Source organism: Leptodactylus fuscus, chromosome 2, assembly GCF_031893055.1.
Source record: "Leptodactylus fuscus isolate aLepFus1 chromosome 2, aLepFus1.hap2, whole genome shotgun sequence".
In the NCBI taxonomy this organism is placed as follows: Eukaryota; Metazoa; Chordata; class Amphibia; order Anura; family Leptodactylidae; genus Leptodactylus; species Leptodactylus fuscus.
Window position 1 is genome coordinate 142,901,763 of NC_134266.1, and position 12,606 is coordinate 142,914,368.

At 42.7% G+C, this 12,606-nt stretch overlaps 1 protein-coding gene across 1 annotated transcript in view; it reads right to left on the reverse strand.

The window, feature by feature from the left end:
- Positions 1–998: 998 nt before the first annotated feature.
- The window catches only part of TMEM120A (transmembrane protein 120A), a 53,038-nt gene continuing 41,430 nt past the window's right edge, over positions 999–12,606 (reverse strand). Inside the window, exons 7-12 of the mRNA XM_075264794.1 lie at positions 11,983–12,048; positions 11,759–11,820; positions 11,582–11,674; positions 8,971–9,035; positions 3,280–3,348; positions 999–1,523 (exon numbers count right to left, since the gene is read on the reverse strand). Of these exons, the coding sequence (XP_075120895.1) occupies positions 1,407–1,523; positions 3,280–3,348; positions 8,971–9,035; positions 11,582–11,674; positions 11,759–11,820; positions 11,983–12,048 (472 nt within the window). The 3' untranslated portion in view covers positions 999–1,406. The remainder of the gene's footprint in view (positions 1,524–3,279; positions 3,349–8,970; positions 9,036–11,581; positions 11,675–11,758; positions 11,821–11,982; positions 12,049–12,606) is intronic.

The following is a 12,606-nucleotide window of genomic DNA, read 5'->3' on the forward strand; positions in this document are numbered from 1 at the left end:
TGATCTGTTAATGCATTTTCAAAAATCTGCATGTCAATATAAAATAAAATGGCACCCCCCTCCCAAGTTAGGAAATTACATATAAGTAAAAGAACACCAGTCCTTTGCACTAATCCCCCCCCCCCCTTAATTTATCTAAGCATATATGTAGTGCTCAGATTATGCAGACAGTGTTGGGCAAGAGGTGAGATTCCTCCTGGTACTGCTGATTTATTTTGGGGGCAAAATTGGAATTCTTGTTAGGAATTGTACAAAAAAAACAACAAAAAAACAAAACAGGACTTGGAGATTCTCAGTGGCGGCAGTGTGGGTGCATTCACACTACGGATACGGTGACTGATTCTGAACGTTAAAACACGTTCAGAATCAGCGCGTATAAAACACATCCCATTCATTTCAATGGGGAGCCGGCATACGAGCGTTCCCCATTGAAATGAATGGGCTGCTTTTTACTCTACGAGTGCTCCCTTTGAAGTGAATGGGAAGTGCTCACGTGTACGGCTCGCCGTGTGAAGGGGCCCGGCGCTCGGCTCAGTCCGAGCCATACACGCGAGCGCTTCCCATTCACTTCAATGGGAGTGCTCGTAGAGTAAAAAGCAGCCCATTCATTTCAGGTCTCGCCTGAGATGTATGCCCAGGTACTTAATGTTCCTGCTGCCCACATAAAGGCAAAGTTTGCTTGCAGGGACTCAATTGCCGACTGTGGCAAGGAGATGTTCAATATTTCTGACTTTTGGTAAATACACTTTTAAGCGCGATACTCTGGAGAAGGTTTCAAGTTCTGCCACTAGGCTTGGGATGGAAATAGGTGCCTCCCCCCCCCCCCCCCCCAACAATGTCATTGTTGTCCATAGCTATGTATTATTTACTTGAATAGGATTGAGCTGCAAAGCCAGAACTGACCTATGGACAAGCATGGCAACTGAAAAAAACCTTTATCATATCTTTGACAATTACTTTAAAAGAAGGTTTCAAGACAAAACCATATAATTTCTGGAAAGTGTTTATTGCAGATCATATTTGTACAAACAAGGACAGAGCACGGACAGGCCAATGAACAAAAACCTGAGCTGTCCAACTAAAGAAAATAATGCAGACATTCTGTCTAAAGATTGTATTGTTGAGCTCCCTTTAAACATAGTCTTGCATCTTATTCAAGGCTTAGGTCCGGGCCGCCAGCCATAATCTGCAGAGAATTGTCATATCATACAGCAAAAAAATAAAATAAAAAAAGGTTTGTACTTGACAGAACCATTGATGTCATCATCTTTGTTGTGCAGAACCCAACAGCCAATTAGGCTGATTAACGGTGAAGGTTCATTGGAGTGTATAGTCATTGGAAGGATTTCCAGAGTTACAACAAGTAGCAAAGCTACATTGCATGACAACTATGCTGGCAAATGGCATTACTCATTTTTCTCTTTTCCTTCTTTTTGTTTTTGAAATTTCTGTTGGACAACTCGGAGGGTGGTGAAGAAATTCCCCATGAAGTGGACAAGGAATGGGAGTCCACACATAATAACCTGCAAGCAACAAACACATCAGAATAAAAATACATATTAAGGCCAGGGGCTCACAGGCCGGACACAAAGCGATTTCCAAAAGCGTTGGCTTTCCTGTAGATATAATTGTAACAAAAAGTCAGCAGAGGAAAACTCAGCAAACTTTCTGTTTAAAGCGCTGCAGGAAGAACCGCAATGTATTCCCGCCACAGTTTTGCCTGCAGCGTCTATAAGTAGTCTATATTTTCACCAATACTTAGTGCACTAAAAGCAGAAGCAGAGTGGGACAAGCACAGAATATACAGTACAGACAAAAAGTTTGGACACACCTTCTCATTCAAAGAGTTTTCTGTATTTTCATGACTATGAAAATAGTAGATTTACACTGAAAGCATCAAAACTATGAAGTAACACATGTGGAATTATATACTTAACAAAAAAGTGTGAAACAACTGAAAATATGTCTTATATTCTAGGTTCTTCAAAGCAGCCACATTTTGCTTTGATTACTGCTTTGCACACTCTTGGCATTCTCTTGATGAGCTTCAAGAGGTAGTCACCGGAAATGGTTTTCATTTCACAGGTGTGCCCTGTCAGGTTTAATAAGTGGGATTTCTTCCCTTATAAATGGGGTTGTGGCCATCAGTTGTGTTGTGCAGAAGTTAGGTGGATACACAGCTGATAGTCCTACTGAATAGACTGTTAGAATTTGTATTATGGCAAGAAAAAAAACAGCTAAGTAAAGAAAGATGAGTGGACATCATTGCTTTAAGAAGTGAAGGTCAGTCAGTCCGAAAAATTGCGAAAACTTTGAAAATGTCCGCAAGTGCAGTTGCATAAACCATCAAGCGCTACAAAGAAACTGGCTCACATGAGGACCGCCCCAGGAAAGGAAGACCAAGAGTCACCTCTGCTGCAGAGGATAAGTTCATCCGAGTCACCAGCCTCAGAAATCGCTGGTTAACAGCAGCTCAGATTAGAGACCAGGTCAATGCCACACAGAGTTCTAGCAGCAGACACATCTCTACAACAACTGTTAAGAGGAGACTTTGAGCAGAAGCCGGCCTTCATGGTAAAATAGTTGCTAGAAAACCACTGCTAAGGACAGGCAAGAAGCAGAAGAGACTTGTATGGGCTAAAGAACACAAGGAATGGAAATCTGTGCTTTGGTCTGATGAGTCCAAATTTTAGATCTTTGCATCCAACCACCGTGTCTTTATGCAACGCAGAAAAGGTGAACGGATGGACTCTACATGCCTGGTTCTCACCATGAAGCATGGAGGAGGAGGTGTGATGGTGTGGGGGTGCTTTGCTGGTTACACTGTTGGGGATTTATTCAAAATTGAAGGCATACTGAACCAGCATGGCTACCACAGCATCTTGCAGTGGCATGCTATTCCATCTGGTTTGTGTTTAGTTGGACCATCATTTGTTTTTCAACAGGACAATGACCCCAAACACACCTGCAGGCTGTGTAAGGGCTATTTGATCAAGAAGGAGAGTGATGGGGTGCTACGCCACATGACCTGTCCTCCACAATCACCTGACCTGAACCCAATCAAGATGGTTTGGGGTGTGCTGGATCGCAGAGTGAAGGCAAAAGTGCCCACAAGTGCTAAGCATCTCTGGGAACTCCTTCAAGACTGTTGGAAAACCATTTCCGGTGGCTACCTCTTGAAGATCATCAAGAGAATGCTTGTATATATATAAGCCGTGGATATCAAACAGCAGCAAAAGTATACAAGCTCTGATGGAAGTAGACGATAGGATACATTACCTGCCATTCCTTGCACTCTGGATGCCTAGCTAGTTGGAATAGTGTAATAGCGTTATAGAGCTGCCAGAACTGTAAAAATAAAAGCACATTTTATAACCATTACAACCAACAAAGCCTAGTGCCTAGAATCTGTGCCTCTAATTCTTCAGAATTACAGCGGACTCATAAACCACATACACTTTTTGATCTAATACCACAGTAGAAATTTAGGACATGGGATGCCCTTGGGCGGGCAAAATATTGTGCTGTGAACTGAATGCTTTCCAGCAACACCATCATAAAGTCTTCCGTACACAATTATTGGTATAGGGCATGGGTGTGTGTATGTGTGTGTAACACACACTCCAGGGTAGTAGACATAACGGCTGCTACAAGGCTTAGAAGCAAAAGAGTCCACCACCAATAACAGGTGCCGTTGTTATTAACTGGATGACGAGAGTGAAACTATATTTCATAGATTTCCTGACCTCACCTGCTTCTAAAAATAATAATGAATGTGTGAAGCCTTGTTTTTAGATTTGGTTTAAGCCCCCTTAAGGCTGAGGCCCCACATTGCAGAACCGCAGCTTTTTTTGTTGCAGATTTTCTTGTTGTTTTGTAAACCAAAGCCAGGAGTAAAAAAATAGAAGTATCACAGCTTCCTATATATTCTCCATTTCTTTTGTTGCCATTCTTGGGTTTGGCTCAATAAACACATCAAAATCTGTAACAAAAAAGGTTGCGTTTCTGCAAACTGAGTAGTCTGAGGCAAAGGCCCCATGTAGTGACATGAAGCAAAAAACAAAACCCCCCCAAAAAACAGTGGAAATGCATTGCATGCAGTATTTTTCACAGAAAGTCCGCAGCGATTTCTTCTGCGGACTTTCTGCATCTATTATACCTATACAGAAAATGACAGTGTTTCCACAGTTATAATTGACATGCTGTGATTTATATTGAAAACAACTTTTCCCCTGCACATTTATTTTCTACAATTTGTGAATGGCATTAGCCAGATTTATTGCAAACTGGGGCCCCTGTCCTAAAGGGGTTTACTGGCCCCATATTGAATTGAATACTGCTGAACTACCCACAACATAGGACTTATATGCGATACGATCTGTGCGGGGTCTGACACCTGGACCCTGGACAGATTAACTGTTGCAGCAGCCTCTGAGATGGGGAGCACCTCAGAAAGAAATGTGCTGCAGCCATAATGCGGCTATTGACAGCAGAAAAACTGATAAGACACCATATATGAAGGATTATACAGCTAAAGTATGGACTACACAACACGACCCTACAGAGATTTCAACTTTTACTGAAATCTCTGAAGAAGTTTTAGAACAGGACAATGCAGGCAACATGTTTTTGAAGTGCTTTATGGTGAAATGCTTCATAACTCCTATGGAACATGCCACCATTTTTTTGTTCAATCTCAATGGGCACTGACTGCTACACTTTCTCTTATAACAAACAACACTTAGCATAAAACATAACTTTTAATGTCAAATATGGTCAGCTAAAATCTTTCAACGGTATAGCTAGGGCTAAAATTAGAATACATAACTCAATAAGAAAAGTAGGGAACACTATAGAGATATAGCTTTTTTGCAATGTTCCTAGATACTGCAGGGTAGTTCAGCTTAGGGGAGTGATAATCACAACTTAACAGGTGACGGTTAGCACTAAATAGGTGCCTAGATGATGATAATCTCACTGATACTGTAGCTCAGGGGTAGGCAACCTTTTCTGTTCGGCGTGCCGATTTAAATTAAAAAAATCAAAGATGAGGTCCTCGGAGTGCCGAGCAATAATTGTAAAGCTGACGACACCTACACTAAAGTCATATAGCACAAACCACAACATAGGGGTGCTGTCATACTGCGCTCCCAGCCACATGCGCTTACTACTATTTGCCTGGATACACATGTTCTTTTCCTTTAGAAGCAATGTAAGTACATGTGTAACCCACAATTAGTGGTAATGTATGTGACTGGGAGCAGAGTGAGGTCATACCTGTAGAGCGCTGACACACAATGTACCTGTATGCTCCATCCAGTCCTTGGCCGTTAGTAACTTCAGTTTTCTGTAAGGGAGCGTTCACACTACCGTCGGTGTCCAACAGCTAGTGTCCGCTGCTAATGTCCGTTCAAAATCTTGTGCGGATATTAGTATCGGACTCTAGCTGTGTCCGTGACATTTTGCATTGATTTAAACGGACACTGGGTGCGTTCTTTTACTGTCCGTGCCTGTCCTTAACTGTCCGTTCACAAAGATGTCCGACTTTTCAAGCGGACAGCAAAACCCGATATGTAGGTTTTTCTGTCCGCTTGAAAAGTCGGACATCTTTGGGAACGGACACTTAAGGACACCCACGAACAGTAAACGAACGCACCCGATGTCCATTTAAATCAATGCAAAATGTCACAGACACAGCTAGTGTCCGATACTAATATCCGCACAAGATTTTGAACAGACATTAGCAGCGGACACTAGCTGTCGGACACCGACGGTAGTGTGAACGCTCCCTAAGTGAAACGCAGATTAATTTGTCACTTTTAGTTCCTGGTGGTGCAATAACAGCAAAACCCCAGCCAGGAATTAATGGGTGTCACACTTACAACAAAGTGGCCGCACTGGTGCCCAGGAACTGGATTTGGCTATAATTGCATCTAGTTACAGTGTCACCACCTAATAGAATCACACTAAGGCTGAGGCCCCACATTACAAAAATGCAGCTTTTTTTATTGCAGATTTTGCTGCGTTTTTCTTTCCGTCAAAGCCAAGAATGGCTAGAAAACGAATGGGAAATATATAGGAATCTTCTTATACGTCTCCCTCCTGCTCAATCTACTCCTGGCTTCGGCTCAAAAAAAACAGCAAAATCTGCAACGAAAAAAAGCTGTTTCTGCAATGTGGGGCTTTAGCCTAAGGCTGAGGCACAGGGAACACAGCTTTTTTTGTTACATATTTTGCTGTGTTTTTCTGAGCCTAAACCAGGAGTGGATTGAGCAGAAGGGAGACGTATAAGAAGCTCCCTATATATTTCCCATTCCTTCTGTAGCCATTTTTAGCTTTGGTTGAAATAAACCGCATCAAAATCTGCAACAAAAATGCTGCGTTTCTGTAACATGGGGCATCAGCCTTAGGCCTCCTGCATACAAATGGCACGCATGTGGTTTCACTGACCTATATGTTAAAAAATGAATTGACAGGGCTGCAAATGCAGACAGATATAGGGGATGTATAGGACAGATATAGGGGATGTATAGGACACATATAGGACCTGCGCCATAGTTTTCAGCTCTTTAATTTGGCCCAGATACACAGCCACAAAAAGAATGGCTGTATATATGGGTCAATTGAAATATATAGGTCTGTACTTTATCCACAGTTGTAGATAAAGAGTCTGGTCATGTATATTACAGGTTAACAACTCAATGTGCCTCATATTAATAGCAGTTAACCCCATCATGTCCCTCACATTAACCCCCTGTGTGCTTTACATAAGGGACACTGATATGTGAGACATATGGAGGTAATAAGTGAACATCTTCATTATTTAGGTCCTTTATTAGTACCCCCATATGTCTCACACATCAGTAACCCTTATGTGAGCCACATAGGGTTAATGTGAGGGGCATGATGGCGTTAACTGTTATTAATGTGAGGCACATGGAGTTACTAAAACTAAATTAATAACCCCAAATGCCTGACATTAATGAGAATAGTTAGTAACACACGTACCTGGTGTTTTTACTTTCACTTTGCTTCTCTCCACCTCAGGGCTGCAGACGGCAGGAGCTCCTCACATGTAGCAGCAGGTCCAGGGAGCCCTTATCCTGTGCAGTGAGAGGCTCACCTCTGATTGGTGGGCAGTGAGAGAAGGGGGCGTGTCCTACACCGCAGCTCTACCAGAGCACTGAAAGGACGCTCTCTCTTTCAATTTTAGTGTGAAGTCTCAGGCTGGCTGCCGTGCCAGCAAAATATGCCTCGCGTGCCAGTCTTGGCACGCGTGCCAGGGGTTGCCGACCCCTGCTGTAGCTGATAACAATGTTGTATAGAGTAAATACCTTCGGTACTATTCCGTTATCGGGCCAGCAGCAGCGCAGTTCAGCAGCAGCTTTCGGGACAGCAGTTCAGCAGCGGGAATTACAATGACATCCGAGGACTGCTGGCCCGATGCTTGTGCCCAGTAACCAGTACATCGATGACCCCCCTCCCCCATCCTTCTCCTCCTGCCAGTGCTGCCCCCCAGCTCTCCTTACATCTTCCCCGTACCCTCTCCCCGCCACACGACTAGGCCTCACCTCAGCGCTAGTACCGAGACCGAAAGGAAAGACACCGGGGCTCAATCCAGGCCCTGACAAGAAACACGCCGACTATAGGAACGGTGAGCTACAGCGAGCCGGAGGGACAAACTTTCTGCAGCGTCCGGCGGCTATCTAGTAGCATTCATTGCTCAAGATTTACGGTGAGGCCTATTACAGGGAGAGGGTACGGGGCAGATGTAAGAAGAGCTGGGGGGCAGCACTGGAAGGAAGAGGAGGATGAGGGCATCGATCGATGTACTGCCTACTACACACAAGCACGGCCTCTATCATCGGGCCAGCATCGGCTTAGTCATGTGGCGGGGAGAGGGTACGGGGTAGATGTAAGGAGAGCTGGGGGGCAGCACTGGAAGGAGGAGGAGATGGAGGGGGGGTCATTGATGTACTGGCTACTGGGCACAAGCATCGGGCCAGCAGTCCTCGGATGTCATTGTAATTCCCGCTGCTGAACTGAACTGCTGTCCCGAAAGCTGGTGCTGAAATGCGCTGCTGCTGGCCCGATAACGGAATAGTACCATACCTTCTTCCCCCCTACTGTTTTGATGCTGTTCACACTGCCCTAAAGCGTCCACTCAATAGGTTTTTACCGCAACATCTTCTTTATTATTTTTCCTTATCCTCTCCTGATGAGAATATGTAATCGAAACGCGTAGAGAGATTAATTATTTACAGCATATCTAGTGTGAACCCTATAGAATGGCATATTTATCAAATGGACAGGGACACTAGTTATATGTTTAGGTGTCAGGTTAACTTTGCTATTGAGTGGACGCTTTAGGGCAGTGTGAACAGCATCAAAACAGTAGGGGGGGAAGAAGGTATTTACTCTATACAACATTGTTATCAGCTACAGTATCAGTGAGATTATCATCATCTAGGCACCTATTTAGTGCTAACCGTCACCTGTTAAGTTGTGATTATCACTCCCCTAAACTGAACTACCCTGCAGTATCTAGGAACATTGCAAAAAAGCTATATCTCTATAGTGTTCCCTACTTTTCTTATTGAGTTATGTATTCTAATTTTAGCCCTAGCTATACCGTTGAAAGATTTTAGCTGACCATATTTGACATTAAAAGTTATGTTTTATGCTAAGTGTTGTTTGTCACCATTTTTTTGTGTGATTAGCAGTATGAGATTAAGGGCATATGAAGGTAGAGCTGAAGCATTATGTACCTTTATTCAAGTACTTGAGATTATACAGCAAACTATCATTATTCCACTGCTATGGACATCTTATGCATGTCTTCTAGACATCTGTATTTCATTTTGTGCATTCGTTAAATCAGCTTTTAGAAATTTATACAGTAAAAGGAAGACTTTTTATCCAAACACTACCACGACTTCCATATATTTTTAGGGCAATACAGAGACTTACTTGGCCAAAGAAGAGGAATGGTAGAAGAAAGGTCAATCCCCTCCACATCCATGACTGAAAACCCTCTGAAACAGATCACAAAAATCACAGAAGAAGAATATCAACTTTTCATCATAGTAACACGTTTAAAGGGAACCTGTCATGGCGATTTGGGACATTAAACCACCCAAGGATCCTTATGGATTGGGGGTTTAGTGCTTGTAATGCCTGCAATTTAAAATAAAAAAAAATAAAATAAAAGCTTTATACTCACCCTGCCGCTACATTCTCTGCGCCAAAGCAGTTCTTCACTGAAGCTAGAGGAGTACACCTCAGCTTCTGCAAATGTGCTGTACCTCTGGCACCTCTGGATGTGCGTCTTTGCCTTCACTGAAGTAAGCGTGGGAGCACCAGAGATGGTAAGTATGGCTTACTTTAAAACAGGGCAATTTGGGACACTAAGACCCCAGTCTATAAAGAACTTGTGGGTGGTTCAGTGTCCCAAATTGACCTGACAGATTCTCTAGGTACTAGGCAGCATTACATTTAGCATATATTAGTGATCAGGCCCTATTGGGTTCAAGACCCCTGGCAGGGAGTCTAAAAATAGAAGTAAAAAGAAATTTTTTTTAATAAAAAGCAGTCAAAACATTAGATATTCCCCAAAATGGTACAAGTGAATAGGACATCTGGCATCGCAAAACAAGATTCCTTAAGCAGCCCCATACATGGAAATATATTAAAAAAAAGTTACAGGTGTCAGAATATAGTGTTCCCAAGAAATAATGTTTTTTAAGGTGTTAAAACATGACCATGGACCTTATATCACATGACTGTGGCCAGAGTTTTATTCACTAGAGGTAAGCAAAATGAAGGACAGCAAGCAGAGATCTAGAAAACTGGGAGGAATTGATACAGAAAGTATATTGGAAAATTGTACAACTTTTTATTATACAAACAATAATATTTGTTTCTCAATATTGGTCTGAAAGTGGCCAACCCCTTTAATAAGTGACCACCCCACTGATTCTGAAGCAGCTGGATTTTTTCTGCTTTCTACACTGTTCCTGAGCAAACAGTGTAGTTAATTTCAGGTCCCCAATATTCTAATTAGGCACTCTCATATCAGGTGGGAGGTCCTGGGCTGGAGTAGACAGGTAGGGGCCACCCACCTAACAGTAATACACATAGTTTTGCTGAAACTAACATACATGATTGCTCAGGATTAGGGTTGAGCAATCGTGTTCGGAAAAAATCGGATTCCGATTGGCGATCGAGAAAATTTCACGATTGCGATCGGAATTCCGAACACGATCTTTTTAGATAGGATCGAGATCGGTAGTATTTCCCACAATGCCTTCACACTGAGTATATAGCGTATACTCAGTGTGAAGGCTCCGCTGCGGTTCCATAGGAATGAATGGAAGCAGCCGGCACACAGCCTTAACCCCCTGCGCGCCGGCTGCCTCCATTCATTCTAATGGGAGACTAAAGTAGCATCTCTAGTAGCTACTTACCTCCAGAGATGGCTGCTCCGCTGCTCTTCGCCTCGCTGCCGCTCCAGCTGCAGTCTTCTTCTCCCTTCGCTGCCCCCTCCCTGCCAGGTTAGGAGAGTGTGGGCGGGTTAGGAGAGTGTGGGCGGGTACAGGGCGGGGAGAAGTCACGTCTCCCCTCCCGGTACCCGCCCACACTCTCCTAACCTGGCAGGGAGGGGGCAGCGAAGGGAGAAGAAGACTGCAGCTGGAGCGGCAGCGAGGACAAGAAGAAGGAGAAGCAGCGGAGCAGCCATCTGTAGAGGTAAGTGGACACCAGGGGGGACCAAGTAGCCAGAGGATTAAAAAAAAAATCCTCTGGCTACTTAGTGATTCACTACACAGCGTGGATTTTAACAATTGTTAGATTCCATGCTGTATAGTGAATAGGATTGCTTTTAAAATCCGATCTCCGATTAATAAAAAAATCCCATTGACTTGAATTGTGATCGAGATCGGGTTCGAATGAAAAATGATCGGAAATCGGATTTTAAAATCGATCCTGAAAAGTCAGGATCGGCTCAACACTACTCAGGATCAATAGGGGCTACAGAAAAAATTCCAACTAAACCAGAATTACAGGAACAGCATCCAATGAAGGATGCAAAGTGTTGTTGGAGTTATTGAAAGGTCCCCTTTAAATGGTTGCAATTGGTGTTCAAAGCTAGCAACCCACTATTTTAGGTGAGCCTGGTTGCCAATGGCGCTGGTTCATCTCTTGAGCTGGCTCCATCTTCATGCCATATTATTACAGCACTTAGCACTAATTATTACTTACCTACCCCTGTTGTAGTAGTATGTCATGGGACAGTAAAAGGTTAAAAAAAAAAAACACTGTTATGTGTCATTGTGTTTTTGATTTATATATTTGCTATGAAGTTAAAAAAAAGCTGGGTGAACATCTTATAAATGTAAAGATTCCATAAATTTTCCCAGGATAGTAGAATTGGTAATATTAGATGAAAATGATATGCTGAATGTTGAGGGATGCAGTTTATGATTTACCCTTAGGTAACATTCAGTACGTGTAAGTCAATATTAATACACTTATTAATAATAACATATTCCAAGATGGATATCTAATTGGGGTTTCTACTTACCCACAGTCAAGTCCATGTTATGCCTCTCTCCAAGAGCACGTAATCTGTACAAACAGCCACTTTGATAGTAGTACTGTAGGAACTGAACAAAACCTTTTGAGAAAACTTGTATTAATAAAAGTGGCCCAGTAGGTGGATATTAAGAGATGTAAAAAAGTAAGGATGCGCCATACATACTTTGGTACATGGAGAAAGAAAGGAATTGGTTTCTGAACATCTGGTACATTAATCCATCTGGCCTTAAAAAAAAATAAAGAAAAAAAAAATAAATCAGATTTATTTATTTATTTTTTTATGGTAGCAGGCGTCTGCTCGATACTGCAGTATTAATGATGGAAGATACACTTGACATTAAGTTAATACAACATAGAAAACTTTAATCATTTTGTCCTAGGACTTACCAAGTCAACATAACACCTGACAAGAAGGTGGACACGTAATGGTTCAGGACCCACCAACCTTTAATTCTGAAAAAGAAAAACAGCAAGGGTTGCACAGAATATGTGGTGGTATGTTGTCTGTTTTCTACTGCACATTCAGAAAGGCCTACTGTTTAATCGAAATGTTGTTGTATCAGCTTAGACCAGAGGTTCTCAACCAATGGGCCATGGAAGAGCTGGTACTGGGCCATACACCTCCTCTTGCACACAGCTTGTGCACATCTTCTATTCTCTTCCCAGTGGTACCATAAAATAGGAGTCAAGGTTCTGGGAGGAAAGTAGAAGATGTATATAGGTCCCACTAACCCCACCACTGCTCTGTAAGTTCACAATAACTATGCAGAACAACAGAACAATGTTATTAGCTCACTATTACTGCAATAGTGCCCTCCCCTCACAGGTAACAGCATCACTTATGTGGTGGTGGGAACGATTACCTGTGAGGGGTTGCAATTAGGGCGCTATTAAAGAAATAGCACCCCCTATAGGTAACAGCATTATTTACAGTATGTGGGGGCTATTACCTAAGGAGGGAGTTTATTACTTGTGGGGGGCACTATTAGGCCACTATTACTATAATAATGC